Below are 19333 nucleotides of genomic sequence, written 5' to 3'. Positions count from 1 at the left end.
AGGACACTTAAGCCACCAACTTTAGAGATATTATACACTATATCCTATACAAAAATGAAAGGCAGGCCATTTACGCTGAAATTAAGGAATTCCTAAAAAATTTCTTTTTTATAGTCTAGTCCTAAGAGTTAAACAGTAAACAATTGTGTGAGGATCATACCCACTAACCATGCAAGACAATTCTCAAAGTTAATGCATGACATTTTAAAAAGGTAAAATTATGCTAGTAGTCTCAGTAATTTGTATTTTGTATTAACTTAATTATTATAATTTTTTTAAAATGTTATCAATTTCATATGATTTCAATAGGGGATTTTTTATTTTTTATTTTTTTGAAATCCCACAAAATCAAGTTCCATCTTAAATTTGATTAATTTAAAAAATATGGGAAGGCAAGGGTATTTTATCCGGCCCAAAGTACGGCCCCAAAAGGCCTAACCAGGCCCGCTCAATTGACACCCAAAATCGTCCCAACACGCGAAACCATCTCTCTCTCTCTCTCTCTCTCTCTCTCTCTGAAACATTAAACCCTAGTAACCGAACCAGTAGAAGCACAGAGAAACCCTAGTCACCCTCTTCACAGACGGAGAGAGAGAGAGGGAGATGGGGGGAAGCGATAGCGAAGTAGAGAAGTCAGCGCAGAAGGAGAAGGAGAAGAAGAAGTTGTTAGCTCTGGCCCCCATTGCAAAGCCCCTTGCTGGCAAGAAGCTGTCCAAACGCACCTTCAAGCTCGTTCGCCGAGGTATATGTATATGTGTATATATATATATGTAAATCCAATTTTGATGCAATTCTCTTGATATTTGTGAATAAATAGTTTTTAAGTAAAAAAAAAAAAAAAAATAGGGAAAATTGCAAATCAGTGGTAGCTTCACAAAATATTTACAAATTTATGAAAAAGTTTATAGCTTTAATTATTATAGTAAAGTTTACCACTGATTTGCAATTTCCCTAAAGGAGAAAAAAAAAAGAAAAATAAAATAAAATGAAATGAGATATATTCAAGGTCCTTGTTTAATTTGATGTATTGAATATCAGCACTTTTTTGTTTTTTGTGTTTTTGAAATTACTTGGTGTTTGGTCCTTCAGCTGCAGGACACAAATGCCTGAAGAGAGGAGTTAAGGAGGTTGTTAAAAGTATTCGCCGCGGTCACAAAGGGTCAGTCACCTTAGATTTCTAGTTTTGTGTAGAAATTGTTAATGCTTAGATGTATTGTAATCAGCAAATTTGTTGCTTGCTGCAATCTAAAAAATAGTACTTTCTTAGCTTTTGACCATAATGGGAAAAAAAAAAGAAGGGTAATTTGAAAAACATGACTGCTAATGTGGATTGCTATTTGGAGATTCAGGGATTGGACCATTTTCTTCATAATTTTCTTGTTGATTTTGTGGGTTTCATTGATGTAGTTTTGTGAGATGGACTTGTGGTTTTATTCTTCTTTATATTTATATATTTTTTGCATTTTTAATGGCTCTTTTTTTTGGAAAAAAATAATGACTTTGGGGGCATGGTTACTAGGAAAGGGACAACGAAGGTGAAAGGACATATTTTGGATGGGCAGTAAAAATAGATTAAAGTGTTGCCTACATAGAGTGGGTGGCAATGGCAATTGGTGAGATATAATGAAAAGTTAAAGGGTAAATATTGTGGGTGGTTAAAGGAGCCAGAGGGCCATGGCAACTAATCATTACAGTTTAAACAATACAAGAGAAAATCTTAGTTTGTTTGGTCTGTGTTATGTTTTATGTTTTTATGTTTTTTTTAAAAAAAATCCATAAAACATAAAATGGAAACTTGCTATGTGGTTGTTTCCATTGTTAAATCTTCCAAGACAAAGGGTGAAAGTCGCAACATGAAAAAAGTGTATTGACTTGTTTTCGAAAAAAATTGGAAACACTGATGAACGTCCATTAAAAACTTGAACCCTTTTTCAGTTTGAATTGTGTTAGCGACAAAGAAGGACACCTTCTCTTTCTTTCTTTTTTTTCACATTCAAAAACCTCTCTTCCTTTATCTCTTGAACATGGAACTCCAACTTCTTCTTTTTTTTATAATCCATGTTATCTTTGTAAATGCAGATTATGTGTTATAGCAGGGAACATATCTCCTATCGATGTCATCACTCACGTTCCAATCTTATGTGAAGAGGCTGAAATTCCCTATATATACGTGTCATCAAAAGAAGTAAGTTCCACCCATTTATACCATATGTCTTCTAGTTTCTATTCCCACACTAAGGATGATAAGGATTTTGTATTCCTTTTTATATATCTTGTTTTCTGTCTTCATGTAGTATGGTCTAAGGATGGGTTTGGACATTCCATGGAAGAGAAATTGTCCTGCAGTAATTTACTCTGGATTTTGAAACTAGTCTTTTCATTCTTCCCAACATATCCAATTAGTATAATACCATAATCATTTTGGTGTTCTTTTAAGATGATGCCATTTTATTATTATTATTTTTAATCTGATTACTTCTGGGTATGACTATTGTCTGTCTTCATTTTAGAGGGTAGGTTATGTACATGCTGAAATAAAGCTAGTGTCTTTCCACTAGAGGATAAATTTCTCTGATCTGTCTTACATCCAGTTAATCCCATTGGAATCAAACTATATCTACATCATAGTATCTTTGAGTATTTTGGAATTTTGACTGTTTGATATTTTATTTGGATTTGAAGATATAATGCACAAGGACTTGAGTTACATCTGGTTCATCTTAGTGACCTGCTATTTACGTTTTACCTATCAGTATAATGTATATCCTACAAATGTCAGCATCTAAATTACCGTTTATTTATTTCAATTCATTTATTTTCCCCTCAAGTGATGAAATGATGATATGGTTTGCTTTTTATGATGGGTGAATTACACTAACGTTCCCTATAGTTTAGGACTTGTGTCATTTTAGTTCCTGACTTTTCAATTGTGACACATTTGATCCTAAATTTTGAATATTATTCCAAATAAGGACAATCAATGATACCATTGGATTTTTCAAGGGCAAAAATGTCAATTTGAAAAAATATAAACTAATTTAACAAAAATAAATTTCAAAAAAATATTTTTGAATTTTTAAAAATTATTTTTACCCACTAAAGGTAAAATTAATAAATATTTTAGACATTTATTTATTTATTTTTACTAAATTAATTTTTATTATATGTTTGGATGATAATCATGTAATGGTAGTTGTTTTTGTTTTCATTAAATTAGTTTTTATTTTTTCAAAAGTCAAGCATGACAACAATTTGATATCATTATTAAACCATTCCATTAAATTTAAAAATTCAAAACTAAAAACATTTCATATATTAAATATAGCGATTATCCATTACATGATCATCATCCAAACGTATAATAAAAATTAATTTGGTTAAATAAATAAATGTTTAAAAGATTTATCAATTTTACATAATTTTATCTTTGGTGAGTAGAAATAATTTTAAAAATTTTAAAATATTTTTTTGACATTTATTTTTATCAAATTAGTTTATATTTATCAAATTGACAATTTTGCCTTTGAAATTAAATAATGGTATCTTCAATTGTTCTTATTTGGAACAAGATTTAAAATTTAGGATCAAATGTGTCACAATTAAAAAGTCAGATACCAAAGTGACCTGAGTTTCAAACTATAGGAACTATGAGTATAATTTACCTTTCTAATCAATATACTTTGCAAAATGAACGTGCGTGCACTATTTCTATTTTATTTAGATTGAGAAATATTTGTTATTCGGTTCATTTTGCAAAGTGCACGCACGTTCACTGTTTGGACTTTAAGAACGATCGTACAATTGGAATAAAAATAAAAATAAAAATAAAAATAAAATAAAAAAACCTCATTTTCTTGTGCCATTGAAGAATTGAGTGCTAAAATCATAATAAAAATATTTTGCTTTTTTGTTCAGGATCTTGCAAATGCCGGAGCCACTAAGAGGCCAACATGCTGTGTACTAGTGCTAACGAAGCCAACCAAGGGGGAACTTACCCAGGAGGAACAAGAAAAGCTTAAGTCAGAATATGATCAAGTTGCATCAGAAGTTTCTGAACTTGCTTCCTCTATGTTTTGAAGAACAACTAAAAGAACTAGCCTTTTGTTTCCCATTTACTGATGTATACTGTATTTGGCTGGTATATCCGTGTCATATTTATATATGTTTTGAAGCTAAGCAGCAGGAAGTGCAGTTCCTTTTTGTTTTCATTTTTGTGTCGTGGATGATGTGAGTGAAACCTGGCCATTACACAAAAAAGTTAAAAAATAAAATAATTGTTCTGTTAGAGTTCCTCTCAGGTGGGGTTTTTGTTTTGCCACATCCCTATTCTTAATTCTCAACCCCCAACATAGGCATATGAAGGACAGCCATCTACCGACAATGCTTGCTTCGAATCAAAATTTGTTCTCTCGCTTTGGCCAAAATTTTTGGATCCCATTTATGTACTTATAAAACCAGGGCTTCTGGAGGATCACTGGTTGTCTATCGATAATGCTGAAGATCATTTATGTAAAATCAGGAGGATCACTGGTTGTCAATTCCCATCAGCATCCCCTACAGTCATCAAAGAAACTGATGTATATATAAAGTCTATCTAAAGATCTTATTTCATAACTATACAAATTTCTCACAGATTAAATAATTTCCCCATTCTATATATTACATTTTGTATACAAAGTCCTTTTAAACTCAAAGAGTTCTGTGGCATTGCAAGAAATTGTTAAAGGAGTTGGCACGATCACAATGACAACAGCAATAAAGAGTATTCCAGTGTGCTGCAAAATGGGATTTCTAGCAAGGAAATCATTTTTGGGATGACAAAGTCCTGAGCAAAAAAATGCCGAGGCCACCAATGGCCAAAGTTAGAATTAAAGGAAGTGCAATCGATTCAACATCTGTTGTTCTGCTTGTCACATCTGTTCTTTCTTCAAGCGACCTCTCTCGCCGGTACTCATGTAAAAGGTTGCTCAGATTGTCTAATTGATGCATGATTTGACGCTGACCCCTTGCAACAAGTAATACCTGCTCAGGAAATGGTTAAGCAATCAGATAAAAAACTGAAGGGAAAAAAAAGGAACAGAAATTGAAAAATGCGTGAAGTTTATATTAGAAATCTATGGTCCGAATTAACATCTTCGCTAGAACATGACAATTACAAGTATAATGCCTCAAGTAGAGCTCCAAATTTTACTAAAGCTGGATATGCAATTGAAATTTGAGTAAGACTCAAATAAATGTGTAACTACCACAGTAAAAAGGTTAAACTATAATTACATATACAATTTTACATTGTGGAGTTAGTTAAACTAACTACGAATTCTAGATACGAGTCACATCTTTTTCTTATTTTCATATAGCCAAGAGCGAAGAAGGAAATGAAATTCATTCCAGTACCTCTTCCATCAGTGGAGACTCCTTTACCAACTGGGAAGAAGATGAGGAAGTGGGTATCATCGTTCCAGTGAATGAACCGTTTAAACCAGCCATGAAGAGAGGAGTTGGGGCACAGCCATTGCAGGTTTCAGCCTGCAAAGCCAAATTTTGTTGGCTAGCAGAAACTTTCCTGACGGCGAACTTTGTATTTAGTTCTTCAACACGTGATGTAAACTCATCCATTCTCTCATTCAGAGTAGAAATTTGTTCCGAGAGTTGGGTAATGATTCCCTGAAACAATCAGAAGAAAAATCAATACATTTGAGAAATGAAAACCAAAAAAAAAAAAGGACTTTTAAGAGTGTGGAGTGGCTAAGATCCAAAGAAACACCGATTTGAGGAGTAGTAGATACTTCAAGTTGACAAATCCAACCCACATCGGAGACCAATATGATAGCCATTGAGGTTCCATGTGCTTCAAAGTAAAATATTTTATTGTGAAACTTTTATCTGTAAAAAAAATTTTGTTTCCTTTTATGTTTTGGTGTTTGGGTGCAACTAGAAAATATTGCAATCACAGTGCCATGGCTGGGTCAGTGCTCAAAATGAGGTAGATTCAACAAGATTGTTTTTTTTTTTTTTTTGTTAAAGATGACCAACAGCCAATTGTACAAAATATTGACAGCAGAGCTTGACCAGAGTGCAGTCCATGGCACTGCACATGTTGTGGGTCACATTCAGTAAATGACTTGCGGAAACAAAATCAGCAAGTCATTTTTGGTGAATTTCGGGTAAAACATTATACTTAAAAAAATATTTTACCCCATTATAAGTAACCAAACATTATTAAACAAATTTATAATAATAAAAAATAAAATAAAATAAATTGTATGTTTTACATCCAAACAAACAGAGCCTAAAACAAATAGGTTATCAAGACATAGATAAGCCCACCTGGTTAGCAAGTGATGCTGGTGAATCTGGGGTTCTTCCGTCATATCTTCTATTATTAACAGCAAGCTTAGTCAACTTGGAAATATTCTTCTCACGTAGTGTTGAATATGAGTGTGAAATACCACTGCCAAAAGGACACCACAATGATTATGTTTTGACAATTGATGACAAAAGATTCGCTACAACCAGATTTTGAACAACTGCTTCTCACAGCTTAAGCCAGTTTGCTCTTTGCAACAAAATTAAGGGAGTACCGGTTGAGATACTTCATTCTTCTATCTGCAGAGGCTCGGGAGAGAGCTTCTTTGGGGCTTGAAGCTAAATCATCATCAATGCTGAGCTTTGTCTTCAGATCATCTGGCAATGCCTGTGGGTTGAATTGTTTAGGACAAACCATAATTAAGAAAGTGCATATTCAGTCAAAAAGAGCCGTACCATAACATCATTTATGAGCTTCTCCAGTTGAATTTGTTCTATGTATGTGCGAGGAATATAAGATCCATCTAAACCAAGCTGCTCTGCAATAAATTTCACGCACAAACGATCTTTTCCTTGCACCTACAAAGATTTGAAACATGATTCGTTTTGCATGGTTCAACAGAATACCAAAACCCACAGTTTCAGTAGAGAATTGACGTTTAATAAAGAATAGAAACAGGAATAATACAACTGTCTGTTTTTCTTAATGTTCAAAACATTTTCTGTGAAAACTTCTCGGGAGTTCTGCTTTCTCCTCATGGCTCACACAATTTTGATGGATGTGAAGTATCATCAAGCCTTCAGACTTCAGGTATTAAAAAAATCCCACACTTACAAAAAAAATTAAATAAATAAAAACGAATGTAGTGAAATTCAAACCAGTTTTGAATAAATGAATAAATTTGATACCTGAACATACTTCCGATTAAGTTGTTCTAACCAATCGGTTTTCACACATACTCTGTCATCAGAGAAGACATGGCTGCTTCTTTTCAAAATGGTTGCTATTGTATACCCTAAAGCCATCAGTCCACCAAGAAGACGCACACTAACTTCAAAAGTGATTCTTGGCGATATGATGAATGGACTATCTGTAACCCATTCCTGAAAGCAACAAGTAAAATTGGTCAGGACTTGGGAGAAATAAAGTTTTATTCTAGTTCTAATCATTGCTGCATATCAACACATTTTCCGGAATAAATTATTTTTTTTAAAAAAAGCATAAACATTAACGCTACATTTGATTCGGCGGAAAACATTTTCTACCAAAAAAAAATGCAGAAAATGTTTTCTCAGGTTTGGTTGCAACCTATACTAGTGGTTGTGTTGGTGGTGGTGGGGTTTAGACGATGAGGCGATGGTGGGGTAGTTGGGAGGTGGCGGATGGGGAGGTAGTGGATTGTGGTGGTGGCGGCAGCGCAATAATGTGATAGCATTGGTAAGAGTTTAGTCCAGAAAACGTTTCTGCATTTCAAAAGTGGTAAACATTTTCTGCATAACAAGCTTTGTTTTTCATTGACTATGAAAAATGTTTTCTGTTTACTTTAGTTTTCCATCGTACCAAATGCCAAGAAGAAAATGTTTTCTACCAAAACAAATGAACGCTAGTTAAATCATGCCAACACTTCTTAGCTGGCACTAAAGCACATAATCACTTCAATCCTATATCTGATACATTAATTGCACAATTAATTTTCTTTATTAAATATTGTGGAAGGAACTATACAATTATACTGTTGTGAATTTTTACAGCCCATGCAGACGTACACTCATTAGCCTCAACTCCCTCCAGTGTTAAACCCTTCATGTCTACATGGATGCATTGTCCAAGTAAGAACCAGGGTGATGTAGAACAATTGAGAACACTCTCTTACATGGGGTGATAAAACAATGGGGTTGTGGATTGAACATGAAAAGATGGGATTTTTGGAGCTGTTTCAGGGTTGTTTGGGCATTGTGAATAATACCTATTAAAAATAACGTAGGTTTGTTATGTGTTCTTGCAGGCACTAGGGTTGAGTAAATTGGGGTTGTGAAACAGGATAAGATTCCTAGGTTGGAAAAGGGCTTCAAAAAATCCAATTCTGGAGTGTTGTTAGCTAAAAATGCATAAATTAGAAAATAAAAAATATAACACAAAGAAGAAGAAAAAATTTTAGGCTGTGCTTGGTGTAACTCTGGAATCCTAGGTGTAGCTCTGGAATCCTAGTTCCACCCTTATACGCAAAGCTTCTGTTTGGATGGAATTTTCAAAAACTGATTCTAACCTCATATTTCACAACACATTTAATAGAGATCCTCCCAGTCAATTTTCAAAAATTTTGGGTCTACCCAATCGTCCCCTCGAACGTCCGGCCAACTGACCAAAACAGTTTTTTTTTTTGGAACTGGCACCTGTTATCTGGAAAAAAAAAAATATTATTATTTGTTTTTGATATTTTTTAAATATAGAAATTATATTTTTTAGACCAAAGTGACAAATTTTTTGGACATTTATTTAAAATTAACAAAAAAAAATTAAATAAAAATTAATGCCACAGTAATTTGTAAAAAAATAAAAATTAAAAAAAAAACACATTTTTAAAATCAAAACTAATTTTAAAGCACTACCTGAATATTTTTTTGAACAAATAATAATATTTCTTTTCATATTTTAAATAAAAAATATTTTCGGAATTTTTTTAATTTTTTAAGTAAAAAATTTTATTCTTTTTAATAATTATTTTTTTGAATTAAATTTTAAAAAAAGTTTGGTTATGAGTTTTGAATAGAATTTTCAATAGAGTTTTCAGTTGTGTATTTGGTTATGAGTTACAAGTTTTTAAATTAAGTTTTAAAAACTCTCTTCAAAACTCATAACCCAACAGCTTTTCTGATTTCATATGTCATATCAAAAATTCAAAACTCTTTTCAAAACTCATAACCAAACAAATTTTCTCTTTTCAAATCATAATTCCAAAACTCACAAATTCAAAATACAACTCTATTCTCAAATCATAATTTTAAAACTCTACCAAACACTACCTTAGTCATCGCATCTACATTCCATAGGTATCAAAGCTAGAATCAAAATTGAATCACACAATCCACACAAGGGCTTCAAAAGCTTCACTAGCATTACATACCTTTATATAGACTACAAGACCTCCTAATCCAACTAGGACTTGGATGCCTAAATGGGAAATTAGACCTTGGACTTCTAAAAACTATCCAACAAACAAGATCCATATTTAAAAACCAATTATATAGCTTGACTCATAATATGATTCATGTCTAGAATACTGTAAAATTATCAAAATACACCAAACTCTTTAAACTTAATAAAAAATTAGTAAAAACTGGCTGCAGTAAGCTAGATGTGACAAAACCCCTATTGACACTAAAACTTAACCACCCAAGGTCCCAAATGGGGACCCGACTTGAAGTCAACCACTTTCCAATTTTTGCCACCTTTTGTATTTACTTTTTCTTGAACTCTTTATGGCCAAGGTCTTTCAAACTCACAGTCATGGCTATGACAGTTGAACATCTATGTTAAAATATCCAATTAGTAGCAAAATGAGAGACAGAGAGACAGAGAGAGAGAGAAATTTCTAGCCACATAAAGAAGTGGTGAGAACATTTTAACTAAAAGCCAACATAGAAATAACAAACAAAAGGAAGTGATTTTGTGTAGCATACTTAATCATTGGCTCTTCCTAAATTAATAGGTAGATATAGTTCTTTTTTTTAAAATTATGTGTGGAAAAAACAATGCATGGAAGTTAATGTAAGTTGTTCATCACTATACTTGAATGGGTTATGAGTTGCTTTTGCAGTTTTCTTTAATCTTGAGCATATGATTAAGGCCAAGGTAATGGTTACGGAAGGGGGAACAAAAACCAGGAAAGTACCCTCCCTTCCATATTTTAAGTAAGATTTTAGTCGATCTCCATGAATATTTTTGTTTCTACTAATTAACAGTTGATATTGACTGGTCGTGTCTATAAGACCCTAAATGCTGTTTACAATTTGCATCAATATTTGAGGTTAATTAGCCAAACACAATTACTATTCCAATATAGAAGCATAGGTTCTCAATGGTCAAACCTCGAACATAAGATTGTATTTGCCATCCCTGTTCCTCATCCTCAGATAAGATTGGCATGCTTCAGGATCTTCACCAGGTGGAAGAAGGTATATATCATAAGTTTCCTCTGTGGTTTCCTTGTAATCTTCAGAAAGAATGGCCTTGATTTGCTCCACAGTCACAGGCCTCGTTGACTACAGTAATAGAAAGCACTCATTCAATGCTAGATGTAGAACAGTAAAAGACAAAACTGTTAGACCAGGCACTAAGGATACAACCTGGGATTCTCAATTTAGACAGTAATTGAATGTCAAACCTTTAAAATATAAGTGGGATTCTGAAATCCACTGAACGGATTGAATTTGTTGATGATTTTTATATGAGCAGTCTGAAGATCTGGCTCAATAAAAGCCTTGTACATCGGATATACCTGTGTGAAAGGATGTTGATGAGAACTACTGAGGCAATTCAGTCAAAGTATTTTAAAGAAATTTCTGAAAATTGTAGGAGTCAAGAAACCGTTTCAGAGATTTGTTGAATTATTTCTTCAGGCTCTTGTCCAGCACGTTGAATGTCCCTTAGAACCCGCTTGACTAGGTCAAAGTGTACTCCACCAGTAACAGAAACACGAAGATCTAGCAAAGGCCGTAATCTTTCACTCAAGGCATATATGCCTTCAACAATCACAATGTGGGAATTAGGGACTTCCATTGTCCTGTAGAAATATGAATTTGGTTCCAGTACATGAGTAGAAAACAAACAATTGAAACCTTTGTTGAAAATTTAAAAAAATGTACATATATATAACATATTAACATAGCACATGATAGAAGTAGCAACACATGAGATTTTATGTATGAACGCATGAGGACGATAAACACCAGCCCAGAAATTACAAAGTCTTCCCAAAGTGAATGCATGTACATGCTAAATACAAACGCATGGTAAATAACTGACATAATTCAAAAGGGGGAAAAAACAAAGAATAGGAAAGATGGCAGATAATCAGATAATAATTATTCGAAGGTAAATGCTGGGTTCACTAAACATTTTCAATCAAAGACCAAAAATTAGCTCAACTTTCTGTGCCTGTTGCTTCTGTTATTCAAAGGTAAATGCTGAGTTCACTAAACATTTGCAATCAAAGACCATAGAAGCAACAGCTTATTTATGTACCCTTAATAATCAACATAGTTTCTATACTTGTACTCTTCATATAACCAGCCACAGAAAGTTGAGCTGGCGAGACGCCAACACCCATCCATCGAAAACAATTATGTTCTCTCATCTTTATGGTGGGTTTGAACACAAAAAGAAATATGCTTTATGAAATATGCTTCATTAACACACACGCACATGTACTCCCATACCACCCACCCAAAAAAATAAATAAATAAATAAGACAAAAAGGGAGTAAATTCCAGCTTTATGAAACGGAGAGATTCCCAACCTGTAACCAATCCGAGAGCTGGACTTAAAATCATATATAGGAACCTGAACAGGCTTCCCTTCTTTTAAACCATGGATATTCTCAAGCATTGTGTCATAATCCGCCAATCGTGGGTCTATTTTCAAACATGCAAACCATTAGAGTTCTGAAAGTGCTCATTTATCTTTCAAACATTTGTGTGTGATGAAACAGTTCATAATCTATCTGAAAATAATACAAATAGCAAAGCATACTCGATTATGACTTTGAGGGAAACTACAAGAAGGTAAACTGCATAATATATGTAATTGTAAAAGATGATAGGCACATGATCATGCACATCACTTTGCAAGCCAATTGCATTTTATTATTCAAATGTAGATAAGAGTCTCATTAAGTCAACTAATGTTTCCAATTCTTACGTACATGAGTCATTGGCCAAATCTACTAAGTTGGAAAGGCCATTTAAGGAATGATCAAAATTACAATGGCAGATTCTTGTTTGCAGTCAAATCCCATATCATCCACACTGATAGTCCTCTCTATAAGCCAATAACCTTTTGAACTTATCCTCCCCCCCTCAATTGTGAGCCTAAAGTTCATTTACTGACCTGCAAATTGTGCTTAAACACATGAATTCGGCTTGTTAGTGGGTTTGTCCAATTACTATAAACATGTAGATTGTGCTTCCATTCTTCACTTCTTTTTTTGTTTAAGTTGGCTCAAAGTTATGTTTGTGACAATGATTCTAACACACAAGAAAACTAACAAATTTATTGCTCATGTCCTAAATATGTTCTCTCTCTTTTGGGGTTTATTTTTTTTGTTGGATGTTATTAAGAAAAGAATTTAATGTTACCTCCAAAATATTACACTGAAAGGCATCCCACATTCCAACAAGAGATGAAATTTCATTCTCATTGAACTCAAATGCCTCTGCACAATAAATTGAGTAAGACACAGGTGAGAAGACCTGCCCATGGAGTTAAGAAGGTGGGACAGGAATCAAGTGATTCACACAAATGTGGAGAAACTTTGACCCCTTTTCATTTAGCGGTTGCTCATACAGAAAGGAAGATCAAGCATAGGCACGCGAGGTGTATCCCTCTGTAATTTTTTCAGCATTGGATTGGTTCTTAGAAAGATTGCTGGGCCTTTAGGCATTACTAATGACGTATATAGGGTTTTTCTCAACCTGGGTCAAAAATCTTATTCTGAATCAGATAAGAAATCACCAATCAGTCATAATATCAGATTGGAACGAATCACCTGTCCTGCTTAACAGATCACATTAGATGATTCCGGATCTGATCAGAATCCTATTCGTTACAGGCCTGATTAAGCTTATCCACTTACTACTCAATAATTCACTCAACTGCAAAACAATAAAGCTTCTATACAATAAAAAAACAGACTTACTGACGACAAAGCCTTGTCAAATCCACTACTTTCTTGATTTGTACTTTCATTCTGATAGACTAACTATAGAAGTAATTGAATTTCCTATACAAAATATAGAAGTAATTAAATTTAAAGCTCAATTAAAAAGAATTTTGGTTCCCATGAAAAGAAGTGTGGAACTGACATAATTCAGTAACAATGCTTTCTAAAGATTACAATTACATGGTATGATTGGATAGAGTAAAGCCCTAATGGAATAACATTTAGCCACCTGTATAACATATCTGGAATCAATATATCAAATCCAAATTACTTACAAGGAATAGGACATGTAATAACTTGCTTTTCTTCATACTTATTTTTATGATTCTATTTATTTCATGACAATTGCCTGAATTACTAGTTACATAACAAAGCAAATTTCAACTTTTTGAAGGAGTAGTAATAGTTGTTGCCTATGGACTTCCCTTTAATATTCATCAATTTTCAGAAACATAATATGCAGGAAGTCTACATACGTCATAAAAAACTAAAAATGTTTCAACGTATTAAAGATGAATTCTGAGATGATGCATTTCCTTACAGATTCAAGAATCAACAATTTAAAGGACATGAACGCTAACAAATCCTCACTAATCAGCCAGAAGAACTTCTAAGATAAACTTAAAAACCAGTAATGATTTCACCATCAAAGTTGCCATCAATAATACGGCTAGAATCATTGTAGTTGTCCATTGTTATGACGGCAATGCTGGGCATAAAGTTGAGCAACTTCTCCGTAAAGACAGTCTTTCCAGCCCCAGAGGGACCTGCAACTCCAACTAAAATTATCCCCTCATTCTTTTGAGCCAACAACTGGCATGCACGGATTACTATGAAGAAACCCTTCTCAAATGAAAGAGGATCTTGGATCGGAACAATCTCATACCGATCAGAGTCCTTTCTTTTAACCAACTGAACTTGATCCCTTAATAGGCCAGACCGCCGCCTAGGTGATTCGATATTGGACACAGTATCTTGAGCCATTAAGTTGTGTTTATGCTATTTCTCTATGCTGCAAAAAAATAAAATAAAATAAAATAAGAAAAGGAATTACCGAACCCTGATTTTAAATTGTGATTTGTAGAAATAAGAATCAAATCAAAGAATAATGGCAAAACTCCAAACTTTCAAAGGATGTAGTTAAAGAATTTTGTAATCGCCATATGAGAAACAATTTGTAAAGAATTTTGGTACTCTTTTCAACAAACAAAAACTCTCTTTAGGTTTGGAGGCAAAGCATGAAATGTTAGTGTTAGGACTAGCCATAGGTTGGCAATTTCATGACTAGTACGTGCAAATCTAGGTAGAATCCAAGCCACTACCATGAGAAGATCGCATTGTACTACTTATGACAACTTGAAAGTTTGAAGTGTTATGGGAGATCTTCATCATCATAGAAGAAGTACTATGAAAGAGCTCCCGGCATGAAAAATGCTTTGAACAAGAAGAGAACCAAGTTATGACAGGCAAAGGCCATAAAAGCCTAAGTTTGTCAACTTGGTCAACTATGTTGTAGAGCGTGGTCAATCATAGTATGGTCCAGAGAGTGGGTTTAGTCAATCTCATAGCATGGTTAACCATCCTGATGATTGTGGTTGACCATGGTGAAAGTCTTGAGAACCTAAAAAGTTCATACCACAGTATGGTCGACTATCCTAACGGATGTGATCAAACATGATTCCTATTGATCGACCACGAAGACTAATGATAGACCACACCTACAAAATTTTTGAAAAATAATAGTTGTTAACTAGTCATTGAAGGGCTATGGCTATATATACCAAATGCCTCCATTTGGTATTTCTATATGAGAAAAAGCTATTAGAGTTTCTATATACTCTTTACACTCTTTACATCAAATCTCAAGGAAGCCAACACCCTTGTGTGAGTAAGCGTGAGCATGAAGGACCTTCCTTGCACCTTTTGATGGAGAGCTTGCTCCTTGTGGAGCCTTGGACTTCTCATTTTGAAGGTATAATTTCCCATCCTATCCTTGTAAGACTTTATTGTATGTATACTATTGCCATAACACGTAGAAACACCCTTGTAGCTGCAGGTGAGCTACCTTGTAAAGTGTTTTTAGATTTGTATTTTTGTGGTGGTTGGTTTTGGGTTAAGCCAAGAAAAACTTATTATTTGTATTTATGTATTTGTTGTATAGGTTGAAGGTGATCCTAGGAAAACCGTTTGAAGTTGTAAAGGTTTTAAGTTAACCTAGAGAAAAACCAATTTGGTTTAGTCGATTACGCTGGCAATGTACGCCTGGAGTGAATGTAGGCACAAGGAGTATGTCAAACCAAACCACTATAAATCTTTTTGTTCATCATTTTTACATTTCTTGCACTTCTATTTTATTTAATTTGAAATAATGTGATGAATGTTTATGAAGTGATAAATCACGATATAATTGTCCAATCAACATTATAAGGAATTCTTTGTTAACATCAAATAATATTTGAAGTTGGACAATTACGAAATGTTCAAAGTATTAAGTGACACATGGCCTACAACCTAATAAAATTTCAACTGAACATAACATAATAAATTGAATAACAGGAGGGCAGCTATGTGCATCAAATTGAAGTGTAGGGATGCAGCCGGGTTTGGTTGAAGATCAAGCTTGGTAAATTAGCCACATATGGAGGGTGGCAACCTGACCTTATGGGAGAGAATTTTTGTTTGAAGGATGAGAGTAGCGGTGCCTACACTTCTATTTTGGAGTAATGGATTCATCTGAGTTAATAGAGAAATTTAATCAACAGGAAATAGATGTGGCGATGTCTTAGAGACCCAATGAAAAAAAAGGCATTTGGCTATAAAGAAGCTCAAATCCAAGTACAAGTGGCAGAAGTGTTTGGATATTTTGAAATTTCATTGCGACATGCGTCCTGACCCTTCAAAGCTGTTTAACATCATGGCTCCCCATTAGGTAGGCAACACAGTATAACTGTCTTGTAGCCACCAATTCACAGCCTCAAGTACCTAAACCGAATCTTTGACTCACAGCTATTCTAGGACTTGGCATTACAAGTTGGCAAAAAAAAAACAAAAGTAATCTTTTGACTGACCTAGTAGCTCGCAAGATATCACTCAATTAAATGCATTTTCTGTCATTACTTATTATACTAATAACGTGAAATCTGGCATTTACTGCATGGCTTTAAGTACTATAATGATCATGGTATTACTAAATTGGAAGAAGGACAATCTAATATCATAGAAATATGTCAGTAGGAACTAGGAAGTCATCTTTAGCTATAACACAAGATTATATGACACTTAAAACCTCAAACTGATAACACATATACATGTAACCATTTTTTAATTTTTTGTATTTTAATTTGTACTAAATTCCAGCTCTCTTAGCTGGAAAACTTCTTCTTGGGCAACAAAGAAAAGTATAGCAGTGCACGGATTGAACCCTTAGGCACAATTCTGTTGCAGAGAAAGGGAACAAAAAACTACAAAATAAAATTTTATTCTAAACCTATGATGTTCCATTAATATGGAGATGAAAACAGAAAGTTCACTACCTAACCAAACCTGTTAAAAAACATGACTATGTCGAAACCTCAAACACAACCATGTGACATATACATATATATATATATATATATATAACAATATCAAAGAAAAACACTGCAAATAAAAGTGAATTATTGAAAAAGCATGTTGAGAATTAGAAAAATACAATTAAATAAAAACCAAAACATTACTCACACAAACTCTAGTACTGACCAATCACATGCACTGAGTAAACCATGATAGCAATAGCAATAACTAGGGATACATTTCAACTGGGAAGTCAATTCAACAAAAAAATCAAACACAGAATAATGATCTTAAAATTAATAATTAACCAGAAAAACATGTTCGCAGTGTACAGTTATCCATAAAAACAAGTTCAGCAATTTCAATCATGCGAAATCTAATCACTGCAATGCATTTTCAAAATTTCAACTAGAAAATAAATTCAACAAACAAATAAACACCCAAAATAATTCAAAATTAATAATTACCCAGAAAAATATATTCACAAACGACTATTATAGAAAGGTATTCAGCAATTTCAATCTGCTTGTAATAAGTCAGTCCAAAGTCGGAAAAATACCCATAAATTAAATTTAAAAAATAAAATATGTTCCTACCACAAATCTCAGTCAACAAACCTTGACTCGAACACTCAGTCTGCCCAGCCCACCTCTACTCCTGTTTTTTAGGATTTTCTAGAGAAAGAGGTCAAAAGTAACAATTACCCAGAAAAATATACACAAAAACAAAAACACCCATAAAAACAAATTATAAAAAAAAAAAAACAAAACAAAACAAAATTTCTACAAAAATTAGTAGGGGAAAGCACCATAACATAACACCAATATATATATGTAATTATCACTGTGAAATATAGGGTATGGGGCTCTGCACCTCTAAGCTGTTTGTGCTCGAACCCAGAATTTTCTTCTCTGGGAAAATTGAGATTGGTTGGTGCTTTCTCGGGAATTGAAAGGAGAGTATGGAGATTCTTCTGTCAGTGGGTTTTGCACGAACACCAGAGAGGATAAGCGAGTGATGTTTTTGTCTTTGGGCCGGCGTGAAGGATAAGCGAGTGATGTTTTTGTGTTTGTGCCGGCGTGAAGTTTCGGCAAAGACTCCCGTCTTGATTTTTTTTTAACATTTTTCTTTTATGTTAATTAAAAATAAAATCCCCTTATTAGCTTCTACATTTTGACTGTCACTAAGTCCTAGCGTGGGAAGGCTAAATAAGTGTATTTTTTGACTTTTTTTATATTATGTGTAGAAAAAGTAGAGAGGAGATGTTGATTGATGTGACCCAAAAAAGATAAAAAGATGAAATAAGTGCACTTTTTCCTTTGTAGCCAAACTTGACCTAATAAATTAAAAATCCTATAATAAATATGTACCTCTTGAGGAGATTTTTTTTAAAGGTACCTACTATTAAAATTTTATAATATAAAAAATATTTAATATTTTCATAATGTTCAAGATCCTTCGATATCGATTCAAAGAAAATTCGATCTAGAGAATTTTCTGTTTAGATAAATTCTGTCAATTACTCTGAACCTCCCAAAGAATTTCTCAAAGAAAATTTACACAGCAGCCAAAATTCCAAAAAATTTCCAGAGAAAATGGGTTGGGCAAAAAGTGGCTTTGAGTCCCAATTCTATATCATTTCCCATATATTTTCAATTCTGATTGAATCAATTTTGCAACCTGAACTTTACGATCCTAATCAATTGCTAGTAGTGAAACCTTTTCAGATGCTTCCACCATTTTGGGTAGGATTTTTGCTAGTAATTTCTAAAGCGAGTATTCATCATCCAAGCCGTTCTTAAAAGATACGACTGTCAGCTCCTGGTTACAAACAGGAATTCGGTTGAGCACCTCGTAATATCTCTTGGTATAAGCCTTGAGGCTTTCACCATCGCTACTGTTCAAAGCCAGCAGGGAGTCTACCCTTAGTAGCTAACAAACTTGGCTACAAACATCTCGGCCAAGCCATCCCAACCTTCATAATTCCTTTCAGCAACTTATGAAACCAATCAGATGCTATCTCTCCAAAGGATGTGGGAAATACCTTGCACAACAACTACTCATCCCCGCTCCACAAAGCCATTGAATTTAAAATACAAGCCGACATGAAAGTTTGGGTCTGACTTACCATCATATAGCTGGAACCTCGGCATATAAAATCTCTCTGGAGCCTCAAAAGTGTCCAACTCCACCGACAATGGCATCATCGGCTTAACAGGAGAGGTGATCTCGGCGTTCATTTGCTTTCTCTAGAGGTAGTCCCTCAGATCCTCCTTCGATCTACCCAGAGCTCGGCTATCAACAGATTTCAGTCGCTTTAGCGCACTACTCCCAGTGTAATTATGCATCCGTTTCGACTTCTCTTCATCTGCTGCATCAAAACAAAGGCTCTTTTCCTGGATATGCTGAGGTTTTTTGACATAGGTCCCCTTGATTTGTGGTGTCTTCTGCGACTCACCTCTCACTGACTCCACTCACCCGACATCCCGTGACGACTGATGTGAATGTTCCTTTTCCTTGCCGTGTTGCTGGAC

The 19333-nt window shown here is 34.1% G+C and overlaps 2 protein-coding genes across 7 annotated transcripts; one reads left to right on the top strand and one right to left on the bottom strand.

Annotated features, from left to right (window-relative positions):
- The first annotated feature begins 394 nt into the window (after positions 1 to 394).
- LOC114306999 (H/ACA ribonucleoprotein complex subunit 2-like protein) lies at positions 395 to 4208 on the top strand. 2 transcript variants are annotated; one of them, XM_082909413.1, is made up of 4 exons: positions 395 to 742; positions 1090 to 1159; positions 2080 to 2185; positions 3916 to 4208. In XM_082909413.1, exons 1-4 carry the CDS (start codon positions 604 to 606, stop codon positions 4075 to 4077), a joined length of 477 nt encoding a protein of 158 aa, XP_082765539.1. In that variant the 5' UTR covers positions 395 to 603; the 3' UTR covers positions 4078 to 4208. The 2 variants fall into 2 exon arrangements, with proteins under 2 accessions (XP_082765539.1, XP_082765540.1); XM_082909414.1 differs by lacking the exon at positions 3916 to 4208 and adding an exon at positions 2295 to 2640 and having other exon boundaries at positions 431 to 742.
- Positions 4209 to 4578: 370 nt separating this feature from the next.
- Positions 4579 to 17981, bottom strand: LOC114306997 (Phosphoribulokinase / Uridine kinase family). Of its 5 annotated transcripts, none has more exons than XM_028252329.2 (13): positions 17673 to 17900; positions 17417 to 17473; positions 13892 to 14259; positions 11826 to 11940; positions 10895 to 11090; positions 10692 to 10805; positions 10396 to 10569; positions 7216 to 7410; positions 6763 to 6885; positions 6582 to 6694; positions 6328 to 6451; positions 5395 to 5664; positions 4579 to 5022 (listed from the first exon to the last, which is right to left on the bottom strand). In XM_028252329.2, the coding sequence occupies exons 3-13, from the start codon at positions 14229 to 14231 to the stop codon at positions 4804 to 4806; spliced, it is 1983 nt and encodes a 660-aa protein (XP_028108130.2). In that variant the 5' UTR covers positions 14232 to 14259; positions 17417 to 17473; positions 17673 to 17900; the 3' UTR covers positions 4579 to 4803. The 5 variants fall into 5 exon arrangements, with proteins under 5 accessions (XP_028108130.2, XP_082765538.1, XP_028108129.2 ...); XM_082909412.1 differs by having other exon boundaries at positions 13892 to 14254; positions 17673 to 17878; XM_028252328.2 differs by having other exon boundaries at positions 17396 to 17473; positions 17673 to 17835.
- Between the last annotated feature and the right edge of the window lie 1352 nt (positions 17982 to 19333).

This window comes from Camellia sinensis, chromosome 15 (genome assembly GCF_055761805.1).
Source record: "Camellia sinensis isolate YWXY chromosome 15, ASM5576180v1, whole genome shotgun sequence".
NCBI classification, from domain to species: Eukaryota; Viridiplantae; Streptophyta; class Magnoliopsida; order Ericales; family Theaceae; genus Camellia; species Camellia sinensis.
This window is presented reverse-complemented; position numbering and strand designations above follow the sequence as displayed.

Bases quoted from the DNA above. Each gene is read 5' to 3' on its own strand.
- LOC114306999 (XM_082909413.1), top strand. From the start codon at position 604: ATGGGGGGAAGCGATAGCGAAGTAGAGAAGTCAGCGCAGAAGGAGAAG. The intron at 1,160-2,079 runs GTCAGTCACCTT...TTGTAAATGCAG, and splicing joins ATTCGCCGCGGTCACAAAGG to ATTATGTGTTATAGCAGGGA. The intron at 2,186-3,915 runs GTAAGTTCCACC...TTTTTTGTTCAG, and splicing joins TATACGTGTCATCAAAAGAA to GATCTTGCAAATGCCGGAGC.
- LOC114306997 (XM_028252327.2), bottom strand. From the start codon at position 14,231: ATGGCTCAAGATACTGTGTCCAATATCGAATCACCTAGGCGGCGGTCT. The intron at 7,411-10,395 runs GTTTGACCATTG...TGTTGCTTTCAG, and splicing joins AATACAATCTTATGTTCGAG to GAATGGGTTACAGATAGTCC. The intron at 5,665-6,327 runs GTGGGCTTATCT...TGATTGTTTCAG, and splicing joins CAGCATCACTTGCTAACCAG to GGAATCATTACCCAACTCTC.